The following is a 19,962-nucleotide window of genomic DNA, read 5'->3' on the forward strand; positions in this document are numbered from 1 at the left end:
TTTTTGTTAAAAAAGAGACACCTAGATCAAAATTTGCCAAACTATCTTGATTTTAAGAAAGCATTAAACACATTAATACTTGTCTTGGCGACATTGCGACAAAAGTCCACATCATTGCCGTGCACCAGTGTTTCCAGGGATACGTAGTTTGGTAACTTAGGGTCGTACTGAGCCTTTCCGAGCTCTTTGAGAAAATCATGCCTTTGTTTCACTATGAATTCTCTGAAGAGCAAAACATGAGGCTGTTCAAGAATTTGTTCATGTGGAACGCCCATAAGGTTGTGTATAAGATCAAAGCGGTTCTTCAATGCTTGTGTATCTGAAACAAAACAAACCATAGTAGATTTTTCATATACTTTCACAAACACTTTTTGTCCAAATATTAATTAGTACTTAGAGTCCAATGGTCGAAAACTCTACCAAAAAAATGTAATGTACAGAGTTCTCTATTTCTACCCCACACTGTAAATAAATAAAACATGTTATTGGAATTGCTTCCATTTATTTTGATTTTCTGTTTATATTTTGTTTATTTATCTGATCCATTCGTTGGACGGTTGCTCAAATGTTTTAAGGCGTAGCGAGGCACCTTGCAATGTTTGCTTGATCAGTGTGCGGCCTCCCATTGAAATACAAGGAGTGCTCATACCCAGCTAAACATTTTGTCTCGCAACACTTGCTTCAGGTGAAATTCTGCATCAGTGTGCGGCCTTAGTATAAACTCTCCCGGTACACACACGGCAAAAAGAAATATTTCATGGTCACTATGACCACTTTCTAAAGAGCAATTGTTTGGAATATGTTTCATGTTTATAGGAAGAAACGAGAAACTTTGTATCAAAGTACTTTTTAAAGAAGGCAATTTGTATTCTTTGTGGACAACTTAATTTTTTCAATGGAAACCTCCGCTTTTTGGATTCTACGTAAAATTTTAAGACATTTTTACTCTTGTCATATTTTTGATACTCCTAACCGTTTCGAAGATACAGCAATAATAAGCCACGTATAACCATGGATATTGTATTTTACTGTTTAAAACCACATATCAGTAACGCTTTCACGTGAATGAAGATAATTAGTTGATAGAAGAATAATAATCAGCTGATCAATTGTTTATTTTGTTTTTGAATAATTTAACATTTAGTATTTATCGATGGTTTTGTGGTTATAGCAAATAATTAATACTCTCCTTTTAGGGTGTCCCGGAACTCTCTACCAATATTTTAGGGCATTGTTCCTGGGTAAGAAACATATCTAAATATCATATTTAAATTGTCCGGAAGTCCTTAGTTACTCAGATAGCCGCCATTTTGTTTTTTTCACTTATTAATTTTTTTCTGAAAATTGGTTAAACATACGAAGTTGAAACTTTGCACAAACATTTATGACAACTAGACAAAGCTACAAAAAAATTATGACGATTTTTCAAATTCATAAAACAAAATGGCGGCTGTTTAAAATTTTGTTTCTTAAATTACTCGAAAACTGTTGATGTTACAAAAATTTTACAAGATTAACTTTTTTAAGGCAATTTTATTACAAATCGATCGACACCTTAATCTTTAAGATCGGACAAGTATTAACTGAGAAATGGCAGTTTTAGTGATACGTGACCGCCGGATATTAGTTGCAGCGCATGCTGAAAGCGGTCACGTATCACTAAAACTGCCATATCTCAGTTAATACTCGTCCGATCTTAAAGATTAAGGTGTCGATCGATTTGTAATAAAATTGCCTTAAAAAAGTTATTCTTGTAAAATTTTTGTAAAATCAACGGTTTTCGAGTAATTTAAGAAACAAAATTTTAAACAGCCGCCATTTTGTTTTATGAATTTGAAAAATGGTCATAATTTTTTTGTAGCTTTGTCTAGTTGTCATAAATGTTTGTGCAAAGTTTCAACTTCGTATGTTTAACCAATCTTCAGAAAAAAATTAATAAGTGAAAAAAACAAAATGGCGGCTATCTGAGTAAATAAGGACTTCCGGACAATTTAAATATGATATTTAGATATGTTTCTTACCCAGGAACAATGCCCTAAAATATTGGTAGAGAGTTCCGGGACACCCTGTATAAGTCAAAATGAATTTCGATGAAGAAGTTGACATACAGCTATAATAAGCCACGCATTTTACCAATCTTACCAATAAAGATTGGCTAACTGTTGAGGATCTAGAAATCTCACACGTTAAATATGAGGATCATTGTAGGTAGCAGCTATAACATCCGCTTCTGCATCTCCATCAATCGCCAGACGAGGTATAGTTTGTTTGTTTTGAACAAATCCAACACGTCGAGCACGTTCAAGATGCCGACAATATGTGTGAACGGCGCCTTCTGTTTTGAAAATGCATTGCATACAACATACAACCATCTATATATATAATACGCTAAGCCGATTTTTGTAAACAGAACTCCTCCCTCATTTTAGGACCGATTGTGATGATTAAAGTGTCAAAAAAATGGCCCTGATCTGTAGTTTTGCAAAGTGTTTTTAGCTTTTAGAAATCTTTATTTGTTTGAACAGGATATTGCATCAAAGTTAGGTTTTCTCCCATAAGATTAACATGGGAGAATCTAAAAATTTAATTGGTAACTTTGTCTTCACTAATTTGAGAGAACGGCTGGGCGTAGAAACTTGGTAGAGGTCTCAAAAGAAAGACCTTGGTCTGTAGATGAGTTATCAAAAGAAACACGAAGTAAAGTCCCTTAGGGCTCTGCCCCAGAAGCCTTTAAACATCCTTCGACAGATTTGTTTACATTTTGGCCATGTGGATAATACTTTTCAATGAAACAGCTGTTAATTTTTAAATTGTGGTTTAAACAACACACATTTATTGGGAGTTACTGAGATGTCCAAAAGAAGTATTTGCAATGTTATTTTCTGATTTTAAAATTGATTTTTCTCTGTATCATGTCATATTTTGCAATATAACTTTCCATTACGAAATCAGTGGAAATTCACAGAACTCTTACAATAATTTCTCATATGAACTATCTAATATCTATTTTACGGGTTGGAGTCTTTTTTCACCACTTTTGCCTATATTTTATCATATTATTCTAGACAGATCATCATAGGTTCATGAGATTACTGTCATACATGTTTCCAATCATTGGAAAAATCTTCGATTGTGTAATACCATACAAAATAAAATAATACAAGTGCAGAAAGGCATGTTGCCCATTTGAGCCGTGTCCATATTTTGTTATTAATAGTAGTTTACAGCAGCTGGATAAGACATTTTAAAATATTTATGTAGAACTATGTGAGAGCCTTTGAATGTTATTAGAATAACGAAATGGGTTGTGCATGTTTACTAGCGCTACTCAGCAACAAAAACCTTTTAATTTGTCTCAAAAAAATATATTCTTAAAGTGCACTGAGCAGCAGCCTAAAAAATACAATTTAAATTACCCATATAGTTACAAAATGCTCGAACTCGCATTTTAACATTTATAATTTGGCTTATATTTCTCAAGCAGATTATTTATCTGCAGAAGAAATTTATTGTGCTCTTATAGTGTCTAATAACATCCAAAGACAGAATCCTTGACTAAAATGGTACCTATCTTGACAAATTATTTGCAGTGGCCTATTTTATGGACCTTGGCCCACTGGGTTGTTAACATGATTATAACACGACATTTCGGCTGTAAAAAAGCATAAAGTGTAATTACTATTTAAGCAGCTACTGTCATGACAGAAAGGTCATATTCCTTTTAAACTAGATCACATCATCCTTCATAAGATACGTTGTTTAATAATGCATGTAAATGTCAATATTGACGTAACTGCTAATTTACAGTGTTTTTGCTTTTTGGAAATGCCACATTGCTATGTCATTTGCATTATTTGTTGCCAACAAAGGCACACAACTTTAATATAAACGAGGAGGTCCCTAAAGCCTGTGTCACACTTGGCTACTTACTAGCAGCTACCTAGTAGCAGCTACTGAAATAGCAGCTACTTTTCCTGTCACACTTATTTTGGTAGCGTCTATTCACTAGCTGCTACTACTAGTTTAGCTCAAGAGAGGTTATGTCCCAAAGACACGGATATTTTCTATACAGGTTCAAAAAATTAATCACATCTCCCCCACCCCACTTCGTATCACTCATGATTACTTCAGAAATTATTCAAAATGAACTAGTATAATAAACAAATCAGGCAGACAGCACGTGGTGCAAGTAGCCGCTAGTCTGCTATTGAAGCTGTCACACTGGGTGACAGTCGCTACTTGATAGCTGCTAGTTGGTCACGTGACTCACTAGCGCAGTTTAGTAGCACGGAAAGTTGGACATGTTCAACTTTCCATGCTAGTAAAATTTCACTAGCGCGCTACTCTTAGTAGCTGCTACTGCCTATGTCACATTGGCTACTTAGTAGCTGCTATTTCGCTAGCTGCTAGCAAAGTAGCATAGTGTGACACAGGCTTAACAGTCCATGAATAAAAGCCAACTTCACTTCAAGTATATTCCACTACACCTAACTTTTCGTAGATGAATCAGCGTAAGCCTTGAAAGTAACCGTCGATTTCGACGGGTTTCACCTAGTTGACTATATATATTTACAGGTATATATAGTCAATGATACAACCATAGAGAAATAGAATAAATATAGACTGTCAAAGGAAGGTTTGGGCGCCCACCGGTAGGAGTGCCGTGTAAATTTTTAATGAAGATCATTCCTAACTGATGTTTTGTTTATTTGTCTGATGAGTTTTAATTTTAATCTTATAATAGATGAAATACTTTAAAAATAAATAGGTTTAGTAAGTTACAATATAAGATTTATTAAGAGAATTACAAATATACTGGTTCAAATCTATGGGACTAACAATGAAACCAAACCAAATGCTGAATCATGCTTGAACCTCCCGCACACTGGAGAAGCAAAGAAACAAAATGCTTCAAGCAAATTGTTGTGCAACATTTTGCTTCAGGGTAAATGCTGAACCAGTGTGCGCCCAGTCTAAGTGTGTTAATTTTTACAAATTGTACTCACTAAAAGGAACGACAAAATTATATAAACAGCGGTCTGACCTTAGCCGTTTAGCTGTAATAACGTAATTTGCGGTTTTTTTAAATAACGACTTTTTACTATGAATTTGACGCTAAAAACCAATCTTGCGTATAAATGACAAAATCATAGCGTTGATTTAGGCTAAATGTTTTCTTCCTTTTAGTGAGTAGAATAATTGGTAAAAATCAACGCTCTTAGTAGCAACTCACCCTGTATAAATGTATTTCCTATTGAGAAGACTTAACCACTGCACACATGAGTCTGCTCTTCCTATCATCTAGGTTAGTTGTGACCCGCGTACTCTAACATTAACTGACATAAAAGACACTAATAGGATGAGAAGTATACTTGTACTGTTTGAAAAAATGCTATTCTTCATAACAGCATAAAAAAGTAATAAATACTTACGGATATCAAAGACTTTGGGGCATCTGAGAAGTAGCGTCTTAGTCTCTACTTCGCTGAAACCCATTTCTTCTTTAACTGCAAAATGGGAAACCTGAAAAAGTAGGTAAGATATCACTACTCATATCAATCCACACAGGGACTTGTTGTTCACCACGTTAAACCAGGATATAGAGCAGCAGCAATAGAGCCCTGTAATATTTCAGTCTACCCTCTCCCATAAAACCACAAAGCCGTTTTATAATTAAGAGCTAAAGCCCCGTTCACATGGGGTGAATTTACAAGCTACACACCGGCTATTTTACACGTAGCTTGTAAAATAGCTCAGTGTGAACAAAGTGCTCGCTTAAAAGCTATTTTCAAAAACATTCTGGAAAAAGTTGACTCTGCGGCTACTTTACACACCTACTCGCCAGCTTTTGAGCAATCTAGCGTGTAAGTAGCCAGTATGAACACAGTTGCTTGTGCTTGTGCGCATGTTATTCGAATATATGTCGGAGGAGTAGGAGCTACAGGGAGTTAAGTTGTAGCAAAAGTGTTTAAATTTAATTGATTAGACGGCAAGATGAGAAATGGAAAAGGAGGAAAGTGTGGGTGAGACAGTGGGTTTGAAGACGTACGGATTATGGTGCATCAAAAACATTACTTTTGATGTTCTGTTATTTTTCTCCAATCATCAGCTGTTAAAAAAATGTATCCCTCAACGGTTTATTGGCATAGTTTTCAACTATGATGTTACACAAGGCTGGGTACTTTTGGTACCTTCATGTTTAGGAACAGAGATACATTTCCCACAGTCCATTTCAGTATAAATGTACGCAAACACCAACACGACCAGCAAGATTTCACAAATAAAACACACCCATGTGGTCTGGAAGCCAGCTACTGAGCGAGTGGAAAAAGCATCGTGTGAACGAATACAAGCACACTCGCTGGCTTCTTGTGTAGCTTTTAAACTTGTCCCGTGTGAACGGGGCTGAAGTTTTAGTTTTTGAGATGGTTTAAGGGTACGATCACGGTATATAGTCGGTATATAAGCCGGCTTTAGTCACTAACAAGACTACAAGATCGCGCCACTCATCCTACACTCATCTCCATTCATACTTGGCTTAAAATACCTACTTTGTATAGTCGCCATTTCATTGAAAAAGTATTTTTTTTTAAGTATAGCCGGGACCCCAAGATATGCCCGTGATCTTCGAAGACATTCAGGGTATAGTTGGAAAAGTATGATATGCGTGGGTGACACTACATTACAGGGAGAAGATCACGGTATCGCCGAGACGGCAAGATATGAGAGTGTTTACACAATCGCAGAAGGCGGTCGTTCGTGAATAATAAATCTTACTAATATTATAAATGTGAAAGTTTGTGTGTTTGTTTGTTTGTTTGTTTGTGTGTTTAAAGTTCAATCACGCATAAACCACTGGACGGATTAGGCTGAAATTTGGCATGATGATAGCTTACATTCCCGATTAACATATAGGCATATTCTTATCTCAAAAATATTTTCGGGCTCCGCCCCAGTGGCTCTGCAATTCCCCATGTTAACCTTATGATTATTCATATTTAAAGGGAATTAAAGAATTTAGTCAGCTGTTTCAACTAAAAAAGTTGGTTCCATGATACGGAAAAGCATTAAAAAGTTATAAGATTTACCAACAGGGTGCAGCACTATATTTTTTGCATTTATGAAAACAGCTAATTTGAACTAAGCGGCAACAAAAAACTTGATTCGCAATGAGAACTGTCACAGTAGGATTGTTTACAGTTATCTTTATGTTTTTCATTTCATGAATAATTTGTGATATTTTGCGAATTATTGATAATTTATTTTTCTCTATTGTTTAGGTGAAGTGGTAGAACATTATGGCTATGGTAGATGTGTAATACCTCAGAGTAATAAAACAAAATTTTGTTTTATTACTCTGAGGTAATACTATAGAATACCGTAAATTTGAAAAAGCAAATTTTATCAAACTGTGTCCTTATATTATTGCAAACGCAAATAAAGCTTGAGTATAACTGCAATAAGCATTTTGTACTTATATTTCAACCCCGTACGAAGGACGGGTACTCTGCTAGTTTTCCATAAAAATAATATTTTTAGTAGCCTATGCTAACTTTTTACGGGCCGGAAAAAATCTATTTGCGGCGGGCAGGCCACTTGTTGGCGACCCCTGAGTTATTGCTAGAGATAATTTTTAAGTTAAACCTAGGAACATGCATTTTTATAGTGCTTCAATCCAATAACATCAAATACATTTCAAATTTTTTTTATTGATGATACTATCAATAGGCTATGTAAAGCTGAGTGGTTTAATAATAATAATAATATTACTAATATTATATTATTTAATAATATAATATTATAATATATTATATATTATATATTATAATATTATTATGTAATATTATAATATTATTAATATTTAATAATATCACTTTATTGTCATAAAACATTTCACATTTCCAGCAAAGCTGGTGAAACAGATGACATTGTCATTTCTTAGCTAACAAAAATGAAAAACTAAATCTAAGAATTAAAATTAAAATTAAACTAGTCACTTTTTAAATAAACGGTATCAGCATTCTGACACATACTTTCTCCCATAAGTTTGTCAAAAACTTATGAAACATCATGAAATTGTCAAAAACCTTTATCATGTGTTAGTGGTGAGAGTAAATAACTGTATACGCAAATGAGATTTGTAAAATTTGTTCAGAATTTAAAGGATTATAACATGCTAAATTTTTTTTCAAAATCGTTCGGGCCATTTTTGAGGAAATCCGATTTTTCTGTTATTTTAAGGGGGTTTTATGGTAAAATGACATAATTTACAATAACTTTTGAACCGTAATTTTAACATAAATGTGATTTGTACCATTTTGTTCAGAATATAAAGGACTATAACATACAAAATTTTTATCAAAATCGTTCGGGCCATTTTTGGGAAAATCATATTTTTTCGTTATTTTATGGGGTTTTTATGGGAAAATCCCCATTAAAAATAAAAATTTCCAAAAAAATAAAAAAACTATCAAAACTGTAAGGAGTATAACATACTATGTTAAATCAAAACCGGATGTTTTTCTAAAATCCTATTTTTTGTTATTTTATGGGGGTTTTATGGGAAAATAAAATATTTGACCATAACTTTTGAACCGTAATTTTTACAGATATGGGGTTTGTACTATTTTATTTAGAATTTAAAGGGCTACAACATACTAAATTTTTATCAAAATCGTTCGGGCCGTTTTCGAGAAAATCTGTTTTTTCCGGTTTTTTATGGGTTTTTATGGGAAAATTCCCATTAAAAATCAAAATTTCAAAAAAATGAAAAAAACGCCTGGAGATACCATGGATTAGAACCTACATACCAAATTTCATCGAAATCGGACCACAGGTGTGGTCTCTAGCTCTGTACACATCCAGACACACAGACACACACACACACACACACACACACACACACACAGACACACACACAGACATCACTTCGAAAACCACTTTTTTAGGTCCAGGGGGACCCAAAACGAATATATCCACTCAAAACTCAAACTCGAAAATTTTGACGAAAACAATACTTTCTCCATATACTATGGTATAGGGGGAGAAAGTAAAAACAATCATTTAAATACTCTTCTATTGTATAGTATTTCTTTTTTATAAGGAATAATTTGAATTCTTTCTTAAACTTTATAATACTATTGATGTTTTTAAAATGAGCAGGTAAACCGTTGTAAAGCCTCAGACTCATATAGTACGGTGATCTTTCGTAAACACATAGCCGATGTCTTGGATACTGCAAATTATTTTTTGAACGTGTTGGGTAGTGATGAATAAATTGATTTTTTATAAATAATTGTGGATTACTCTTAAAGTATACCAGAATTTTATAAATGTAAAGTGAAGGCATTGTTAAAATTCCATATGTTTTAAAAAGCGGTTTACATGACTTTTTTTGTGTGTAAATGATAAGATTCTTAAAAACTTCTTTTGTACCTTAAAAATTGTTGAGGCATATGATGTTGAGCCCCATAACTCAATACCATATTGCATAATGGAAAAAAATATCACATAATAAACTATCAGCTTTGTTTTAGAATCAATTATGTTTCTTAAAACATACATCTGGAAACAAGCTGTATGTAATCTTTTAGCTAGTATTTCAATGTGAAGTTTCCATGTCAAATTTTTATCAATATTTATGCCTAAAAATTTAGTTTGTTCAACAAAAGCTAAAATATCATTTTTGTACGGTAATTCAAAAGTTATGTTTTGCTTATTTTGTAGTGTTTGGAATTGCATAATATGTGTTTTAGCATTATTAAGTTTTAAACCATTTGCCGCAAACCAGTTAGTTAAGTCTACAATTGATTGATCAAGTTCTAATCTAAGAGTATGTACATCTTTTGCTTTTACTATGGCTGTAGTGTCATCAGCATATATAATATTAGGTTTGATGATACATTGTTAGGTACATCGTTAATGAATATTAAAAATAACAAGGGACCTAAAATTGATCCTTGGGGTACACCACAATTGATGGTTTGCCATTTTGAAATGAAATTTCTACCATTTTTCTTAATGACAGTTCTTTGTTGCCTGTTTCTTAAATATGATTGTATCCAAGACAGCGCCAGATCAGAGAAGTTATAATATTTAAGTTTATTGCTTAATACATTATGGTTCACACAATCGAACGCCTTGGAAAGAACGCAGAACACTGCTGCAGTACTCTGAGATCCATCCAAGCCCTCCGACACTCGATTTATGAAATCAGAGACAGCTGATATTGTGTTTTTTTCCAATCTAAAGCCAAATTGATTATCTGTAAACAGATCATTGTTTTCAAAAAAAGAGTACATTTGTTCATATGCTATTTTTTCAAAAATTTTAGATAGAGATGGTAAAATTGACACCGGACGATAGTTTTCTGGGTTTTCTACTGAACCTTTTTTGAAAAGTGGTTTCAGTTCAGCATTTTTTAATTGGTATGGAAAAATTCCTTCATCAAAACATTGATTTAAAATCAGACACAGTGGCTCCGCTATAAAGTTCATAATATTTTTTATTATTTCAACTGAAATCCCATCCCATCCTACAGATTTTTTATTTTTTAATTTTTTTATCGTAGTTTTAATTTTAAAAATTAAAATTTAATTTTAACAACTGGTTTGAGTGCTTGCCTAGCAATCAGCAGGTCGCTGGTCCAATCCTAAGAAAAGTCTGAATCTTTTTTATTTGTTTGAAACTGGACCAAGCTGGCCTTGATCATTGGGATTTTAATAAGTCCTGGCTAATGAACCAGCTGAACTTTGTAAGTAACAAAACTATCATCCCTATAGCATCTCCCGTTCCTCATCAGTAACTGGCGAGAACCTCTTGTGCGAAGGAGTAGGGGGCGTGACGTCACTCTACTCTTGAGGGAACACCATTACCGTAACGTGACGCTGAGATTCCATCGGTGTTCGTGTCGTGGTTGATAGCGTCTCAGACTGGTAATCGAAGGGTCTCCGGATCGAATCTCGCCGGCAACACTAACTTTTTGTCCAAGATTATGCTTATTTTTTTACTTTTAACTTTATTTTTTTAAGAACTAGGTATTTTTTTTTATTAGTAAACCTTCATTCGATTTTTATTTTATATTTTATTATTAGCAAGTTTGGTTAGTTCAGTTAGGTTATGACAGTAAAATTTTTTAATAAAAAAAAATTAAAATTTATTTTATACAGTAATTAAAAATTATAAGTAAACCTTCATTTGATTTTTATCTTAACTTATACCTTTTTTATATTATCAGCAGGTTTGGTTGGTTACGTTAGGTTATGACAGTTAAATTTTATAATAAAAAAATTAAGTTAAAATTAATTTCATAGTTAAAAATTTATGTTAAAAAAATTTAATATTTAAAAATTATTTTAAAATTAAAAAGTTAATTTTTTTAACTCAAAAATTATAAAATAAATTTAAAGATTTTCTTAAATTGGCGTGAGGGGCTCTCCCACAATCCCCACTCCTTCGCACAAGAGGTTCTCACCAGTTACTGATGAGGAACGGGAGATGGTAGTCTATCATCCCATCCATTTAAACGTAAATCCTGTAATAGTCATCTTCGCCTTATAGTACACACATTGGTGTATCAGTGTCGTATTAACCCCAATCGTATATGGGCATCGGTGGAAGAACAGAAGTTTGAAGCAGATTAGGATTTAGCGTCTAGAGTAATATAAAGATCATAATTATGACTGATACTTACAGTTATCTTTCCTAAGCTGTAAGTTATGATGGTCGGTCTCTTTATTGTAAGTGCTCTGACTTCATCACCAGACAAGACAAAAGTCCTTTGGAAGAAACCAAGTCGTTTGTCAATATCAACAGTACTGCAACAAGAACAGGTGTAATAAGTGTTATCCATTGTTAATGTTCACTTTTAATTATTTTAATGAAATGAAATGAAAAAGGGCTTTATTTAACAAAATAAAAGGTTTACAATAATTCAATAACAAATAAAGAGCCTAACTATACAATTACAAAATTTAAAGTTGGCCTAGCACATCAACAATGGTCTTTTGGACTGTCTGTTGGTTGCAATACAATAGATATTAACAGAACAGGCATATTTTTATATTTTATAACAAATAATGGTTTTGCAAGAAAAATAAGTTAAATTTAGTTAATTTACAATCAAAATAACTTGAACTAGAACAGCTATAAAACAGAAGAAAAAAATACCTTATTTGCTCTGGTATGGATGCCTATTGACAGCTAAAAATAATAAAATTAATCTTCATTTAAATTGCATCTCAAAAATTAAATTCTTGAACTAAATCCCACGTACATAGAACCATGCTTCCCTAAAAAATTTCCCGAAATAACTCAAACTTTAATAGTTTAATATTTTCTTATGAAATGGCGACCATACAATGTAGGTATTTTAAGCCAAGTATGAATAGAGATGAGTGGCGCGATCTTGTAGTCTTGTTAGTGACTAAGGCTGACATTCCTTAGACACAGCTGTTAATTAATAGCCCAAACAGCTAATGGCAAATAAGTGACCTACAGTTTATAGTGGAATCCGAACCACATTTCCTTGGTATATACGAATTGCTCTAATTATCAGGATAGTACTGCGGATAGTCTTAATACTCACTAGTGCGGACGTTAATCCACACCAGGGAGTATCGAATCCACAGTGCATGCCTATAAATATCCACAATCCGTGACCTCCTAGTAGCTGGATTACAGGACGACGCCACCCATCCCAGTCTTAATAATTAATAATTAATGAATTCTTCTTGATCGAGAAAATATTTTCCTAGCCATCTGAACCTAACCCTTTTTAAGATCGGACACTCAGCAACAAAATGAAATACAGTTGTTCATCTTTATTTAGATTGCATAGAGAAGAAGTATGATTCCCATTTCTCCATGGCTTGTAGTTCAAATCGATCAGCTGAGCTTTTGAGGTTTTGTTGATCCATGACACAAGCCCTAGGTCTGCGTTATCAGTTAACAATGTCCTGCCGCCGCGGTCAAGTTCAAGGAGCAGATACTGGTCATTTTACTGCGCTGTCAAAGCTTGTCCCTCGCTCCAGCTACACCAGCGCTGTCTCTCTCGTTCAACCACCGTCGTCAGCTGCGCAAGCATACGCTCCCCCTCCACATCAAACAAATCTAATTAATCTCCACACTGAGTTTTTTGCTTAGGGACTTCCAAATCGGTGAACAAGCAACGTTTTTTGAAATAATTTCTCCTAGTAGAAACCTGGGTAAACGATCAGGACCCATTGAAATATAGTTTTCTGAATGTAATTACTGTTGACTTAAAGTGAAAAGGTGAAAAATTTCAAAATTTGTTTCAATATATAACAAGTAGTTTTCTGCATTTGCAGGCAATCTTAACAACTCTTTAATAAACATTTTTTGAACTGCCTCCACTTGTTTGCTTTCATAACAGCCCCATACTTAAGCACTATAACACAGGATTGACCTAGTAACAGTATTAAAACAAGTAGGCCTAACCTTTGCACTCAATGAAGCTGTCCTTGATTTTTCTTTAAAATTTACCTCCCAGGACAAAGACGTACTGAACAAAACACCTAGGTATTAGTATTCATTAACAATTTCAACTGGTTTCCCCTTATACGGCCATCTGCAATTTTGACTCAATTTGCCTCCTTTTCTGAACACAATAGTTTTTTATTTTGTTTAATTAACTTTTAAGTTCCAACAATCACAATAATTTTCCAAATTCGAAATCATTAGTTGAAGAAAGGTTGCCATAGGAGCTAAAAACACAATACCATAAGCTATAGAGTAATGAAAAGAAACCATCAAAAGGATAGCAATAGGACAGCACGAAAAACTCAGCTGTGTAATAAACTGTTGACTTTTGTTTGACTTTAGCTGCTATGGGGAACATACTAATCTTTTTCTCCCCGCAATGGATCCCTCCCCCTACATATTCTGGCATGTCATTGACAAATAACTAAATGCAGGAGGTGATAAAATACATCCCTGTCTCGAACCCATATTAGTATCAAAAGATGCAGTTGTACACCAAACACTCGATTCTGTTCCAGAATTCATATTTTTGAGCACTGCCAACACTTTACTTGAAACTCCAATACAAGATAATTTTAAAATAAGGACATTTCTATCAATAGTATCAAACGCAGACGAGAAATCTACAAAAAAGGGAAAAGTCTTGCCCCTTCTAGGATTGAGTTTGAACTAATTATTGAATAGAGATTAAAAAGTTATAAGGTTTCCCAACAGGGTGCAGCACTATTATTATTTTGTTTTTGCATATTATATGACAACAGCTAATTTGAACTAAGCAGCAAAAAAACGCTGTGATACAAAATGAGAACTGTCAAGGTAGGATTGTTTATAGTTAGGTTTGAGATTTTAATTTAATTAATTATTTGTGATATTGTGCGAATGTTTGATAATTTATTTTTTTCTATTGTTAAGGTGCAGTAGTAGAACATTAGGACAATAGTAGATGTGTTACACTATATCATACCGTAAATTTATGAACCAAATTTTATCAAACTATGTCCTCCCCCATTGCAAACGCAAACCTTGAGTAAGCTGCAAAGCATTTTATAATTATATGCCAACCCCGTACGAAGGACAGGTGCTCCGCTAGCATAGAATTATAGAACCAACTTGTAAAGTCGAAACAGCTGACTAAATTCTTTAATTCCCTTTAAATATGAATACTCATAAGGTTAACATGGGGAACTATAGAGCCACTGGGGCGGAGCCCGAAAGGATTTTTGAGATAAGAATATGCCTTAATGTTAATCGGGAATGTGAGCTATCATCATGCCAAATTTCAGCCCAATCCGTCCAGTAGTTTATGCCTGATTGAGCAACACACACACAACTTCCAGATTTATAATATTAGTAAGATTGTGGAGTAGACCAGCTTGAAATTCAGTTAAAATGTTGTTATTGGAAATCCATTTTGTTAACCGTGTTGTTAATTAAACTGGAAAATATTTTGCTTATACAATTGATAAAGGAAAGCCCCCTGTAATTTTCAACCCGTTTCACATTTCCCTTATTCTGTAACGGGAACACTGTGGACTTTTTGAAACTATGTGCCACATTACTTTTGGCAAACATTTTGTTGTATAAATCTAATAACTTGAAAAGAAAATTTTTTGGGGAATTCTTAAAAAACTCATACACGGCACCCTGACCTGGAGCCACAGAGCATAGAATAAATATAGAGGCGGCACTTGCCGTCTGGAGTGAAGCAGGCTTCTCGTACCAAGATGGCGGCCGGCCCGGTCTGCATTTACATTTAAACCATTATATTGTTACATGGAAACCACCAATCAATATTTACTTTTGAAATTACACCAACTATATTACTCTCACCTCCGAACTTTGAAAGCTCGCGGGGCAGAGTCCTAGGTCAATATCAAAGGGGGGGATAGTTCTATATGTAACCTCGGAGCGGTAGCTTCATCTAATTCATAAAGTATCATAGAATAACACAGTGGTAATGACGTCGTGTTTTCAAAGTTCCGAGCCTGACTCTCTTACCAAGATGGCGGAAATCGGCTTCTTTACTGGTATAGCTGTAGGTATAGGAGTGGCGACTCTATATTTATTCTATACTCTGTGACCTGGAGCCTTATTACACTTTACCCTAGGGAGCATAATTTCAAGTTCATGTAGTGTAAAGCTAGCGTCGAGATCGTAATCAACAATCAGGGGAAGTGCAAAGCTGACACTAGTAGACGACCGCGGTGGGTTGAGCAAGTTCTGGAAGTGGTTGACCCACGTGACCGATGCAATATCTACTGCAATACTATCGCTATCCTTTCTTTTAAAAGTCCCCATTGCTTTCCAAACATTGTCAATCGTCCAACACACAATTGTCCAGACATTGTCAAACAATTGTCAATCAATAGCGCAAAGTGTGTTTTTTTCTTATCCCTACACAATTTTTTAAACAGTCGTTGGCATTCTAAAGATTTAGCTTTTAATTATTTTAAATGATAGAAGATATTGAGGATCTACATTGTACAGTTTCAGTGATGAAGAAATACCCATTATTTGTTACAATATTCATAAGATTAATACCTTTGACTATTAATTACGGTTACATGCAAATTATTTAAAAAGTAATAATGTTAGGGTAAGCTATGGATTATTAATTTTAAATTTACTAAGAATATAATAATCTGTGCTCATTATTACTACTACAGAAACAACAAATTTAAAGGAAACAAATCCACTCTTCTACTTGTAGATCCTGATTACTTCTCCAACTTGATAATACGGATACATACAGGTTTACACAATTGATATATTTCATAAATTTTGAGAATCTTAATGAGAGTTTTTGTAGTACTTACAAAGAAGTACGGTACATAGCTTTTTGAAAATATTTTTGTTTCTGGGGACCCTACAACAAAAAATACAAAGATCTCAGACCTGGAATATATCATGAAGATTATAGTATAATAACCACTTCCCTATTCAAAAATTTTAAAAATTTATTGATAGGCTATGGATTTGTATTATCTTTTTACAAATGAGATAGAAACCTTTGACATCAAAGTATTAATTTTGGTCATATAAAGTAATACATTTTCTAAACACATTTTACTTAAGACTTAGGCCTATTGAGTTTTTAATAAGTTTCAAGTAAAAAGAAGAGGTATTTAGGTGTTAACAACTCAGTTAGGCCTACTTTTAGTAAAAAGTAAAAGAGTCAAGTCGAGTTAAAAAACTCACAAACCTGAAGCTGAGCCATGATGGATTCCTCGTAACGATTCTTGAAATCATTTCAGTGGTAAACTTTTTGGCTTCCAAGTAATTGATACGGATTTGTAAATCTTCCAAGTCTTCTTGAAAAATGAGCGGATTTTTCGTAATAAATCTTCCAAATTCTTCAGTAGGAACTCCGACATCATGTAAAAATCTGAAAGTAATAATAATACAACACAGTTTGAAAGTGGCTGAACTTGTGGATTAGCCTAGAACTGTTTTATTAAAAATATTCTCTAGGCTATATCAAGTCACGTTCACACGAAGCCTGTTTGGCAGGAAGGTTACCTGGCTCAGGTAACATTGAGGTAGGTAGCCTGCCTACCTACTGGCCTCGTATAAACACGGCTTTACTGAAAATGTTAATACTTATTGACAGCTATTACTATCTCCCATATTGTGTTGCTGGATTACTTTGCTTTCAATGGAAAGGTGGATGTTCAATGGTAACAAGACCAGGGTTTGGACTGTTCCATTGAGGGCCTACAAAAAATGAAATAAAAATGCCAATGGAGTGAATAGACACAAAATAATAAGTAAAATATTGTATCAGGCTATGCTTTCAATATTTAAATAACTAATATTGAAGAGCCTAACTTATGCAAAGAGAGAATAAAAACTTACCCAACCCAACCTTTTGATTAATAGCAATAGTAAGTGCATCCATTTTCAATATTATATCATTTGTTGCCGAATCAAATACAATAATTACCTACCGGTACTTACAGTCTAATCTTACTATAATATTATAAATGTGAAAGTTTGTGTGTTTGTTTGTTTGAAGTTCAATCACGCATTAACTACTGGACAGATTGGGCTGAAATTTGGCATGATGATAGCTCACATTCACGATTAACATATAGGCATATTCTTATCTCAAAAATCCTTTCGGGCTCCGCCCCAGTGGCTCTGTACTTCCCCATGTTAACCTTATGAGTATTCATATTTAAAGGGAACTAGCTGTAACCCGCGGGCTTTGCCCCGTTTAAATTCTTAATTTTCAAGATGATCTCGTTCGCATGGCTCAATCACGGGTTGAAGTTCGTTCGCTACGCTCACTCACCTTTAGGTTGGAGCTCGTTTGTTACGCTCACTCACCTTTAGGTTGGAGCTCGTTTGCTACACTCACTCACTTTAGGTTGGAGCTCGTTCGCTGCGCTCACTTGCCTTCAGGTTAGCTCGTTCGCTACGCTCACTTGCCTTCAGGTTAGCTCGTTCACTACGCTAACCCGCCTCCAGGTTGGAGCTCGTTCGCTACGCTCACTCACCTTTAGGTTGGAGCTCGTTCGCTGCGCTCACTTGCCTTCAGTTTAGCTCGTTCGCTACGCTCACTTGCCTTCAGGTTAGCTCGTTCGCTACGCTAACTCGCCTCCAGGTTGAAGTTCGTTCGCTACGCTCACTCACCTTTTGGTTGCAAATTAGCTGTTGTCATAAATGTAAAAGAAATAATGGTGCTGCACCCTGTTGGTAATCCTTGTAACTTTAATGCTATTGAACATCATAGAACAGAACCAACTTGTTTAATTGAAACAGCTGTTAAGATTCATTAATTCCATTTCTCATAAGGTTAACATGGGAAACTCCAGAGCCACTGGGGCGGAGCCGATTGGACGGATCACGAAATTGATGGTGTATAAATCTATTCCATGAAATTCTACACGTATAGACCAAGTTTCGTGGCAATCGGTTCAGCGGATATATGATAGGATAACATGGGAAACTCCAGAGCCACTGAGGCGGAGCCCGAAAGCCCGATCAGAATAAAAACTACTTAGTTGTCCTATTTAATGCCCAAAGAATCGGTGTATCGAATTTCAGCCTCATAATTAATAATAATTATATATATGTGTCCATCCGCACGATAACTTGAGTAACTTAGTTTTTGTCCGATTTTGATAAAACTTGGTACCGGTAACTTATCTCTATATATAGATATAGGCCTATATATACATATATAAAAATTTGAACGAATGGTGTTTTTGGCCTCTGGGGACATCAAAATGAAAAAGTTAATCGGTCCCGGGCCTAGGTCTTACCATGAGACCTACGGTAATAGCTACTTCCCTATAGGGAAATTCGTTAAAAGCAAATTTTATCAAAACTTTCTGTGTCCTCCCTTATTGCAAACACAAAGCTTGAGTATAACTACTTCTGTGAAGCTGCCATAAGCATTTTATACTTATATTCCAGCCCCGTACGAAGGACGGGTATTCTGCTAGTCTTAAATATTTCTCACAAATAACTTGGGATTGATGTAACCGATGAAGTTGTAAATAGGCCTGCCAAAATTCATCATGCTCATCGATGTTCAATACTATCAAGTGATAAGTTAGGCCTACCTTAAGCTTAGTAAGTAAAAAAGTATTTAATTAGGCCTATATAAATGATTACATAAGCCTTACATAATCATTCCTACCTTAAATACGGCTTTACTTGTTTTTCAAAGTTTAACTTCAAAATGTATTCAGCAACTTCTGGTTTCTTTTCCAATACATTGAGTTTAACTCCCAGAAGAACAAACTGTTGCAATGTAAACGAATCATTGACATATGCAGCAAGATTAAACGATGGTGATGCAAAAGGTCCTATGTCTGAGACGTCTTCCTTACAAGCATCCAAAGCATCGGTTTCTGTATCTTTTATCACAGCAACATCGCTTGTTGTTATAGTATCAAGATTGATATTTTTGCTTGGACTAGATTTGTCTTTAATAAGGGGGATAGGAGATTCACTAATAATAGAGGGTGCCACTTCATTGTGATATAATATTCTAGTCTGAGTTTGTAAATAGCGCTGAATTAATCTGTTTGGGGGAGTTTCAGGGGAAGGATTTTGGCAATTTTTCCAAATATTAGCGACTATTGCTGCTTGAGTATTTGGTTTTATTCTAAAGCTCAAAATAAATTTGGCTAGATTGGGTGTCATCTTAAACAAAAATATTAATCTATATGTACATGAAATTTGATTTTATTGATTACTAACTCTTAAAATTTACACTAGATCAGTTGATTATCAATTCATCAAGTTACCGATTGGAGTTGAATAGCAACAGTATTCCTTTTACAGTTTTACCTCGAGATAAAAGGTTAAAGTCTCATATCTAACTGAACCCAACGCACATCATGACATGAAACAATATTATGTCTCACATATCAAATAATGAAATCGAACAAAATTTTTAAATTAAGCAAATTTGTTTGTTTATTTGATAACTTAGCCTAAAGCCTAATA

The 19,962-nt window shown here is 34.4% G+C and overlaps 1 protein-coding gene across 3 annotated transcripts; it reads right to left on the bottom strand.

The window, feature by feature from the left end:
• LOC129001212 (transcription termination factor 3, mitochondrial-like) lies at positions 1-19,910 on the bottom strand. Of its 3 annotated transcripts, none has more exons than XM_054428431.1 (5): positions 19,148-19,877; positions 16,703-16,885; positions 11,693-11,816; positions 5,433-5,523; positions 1-319 (listed from the first exon to the last, which is right to left on the bottom strand). In XM_054428431.1, exons 1-5 carry the CDS (start codon positions 19,654-19,656, stop codon positions 42-44), a joined length of 1,185 nt encoding a protein of 394 aa, XP_054284406.1. In that variant the 5' UTR covers positions 19,657-19,877; the 3' UTR covers positions 1-41. The 3 variants fall into 3 exon arrangements, with proteins under 3 accessions (XP_054284406.1, XP_054284408.1, XP_054284407.1); XM_054428433.1 differs by lacking the exon at positions 19,148-19,877 and adding an exon at positions 16,317-16,366 and having other exon boundaries at positions 16,703-16,806; XM_054428432.1 differs by lacking the exon at positions 11,693-11,816 and having other exon boundaries at positions 298-319; positions 19,148-19,910.
• Positions 19,911-19,962: the final 52 nt, after the last annotated feature.

The sequence above is a fragment of the Macrosteles quadrilineatus genome, unplaced genomic scaffold (genome assembly GCF_028750875.1).
Source record: "Macrosteles quadrilineatus isolate MER2022 unplaced genomic scaffold, UCM_ALF_1.0 Scaffold_8__2_contigs__length_117827958, whole genome shotgun sequence".
NCBI classification, from domain to species: Eukaryota; Metazoa; Arthropoda; class Insecta; order Hemiptera; family Cicadellidae; genus Macrosteles; species Macrosteles quadrilineatus.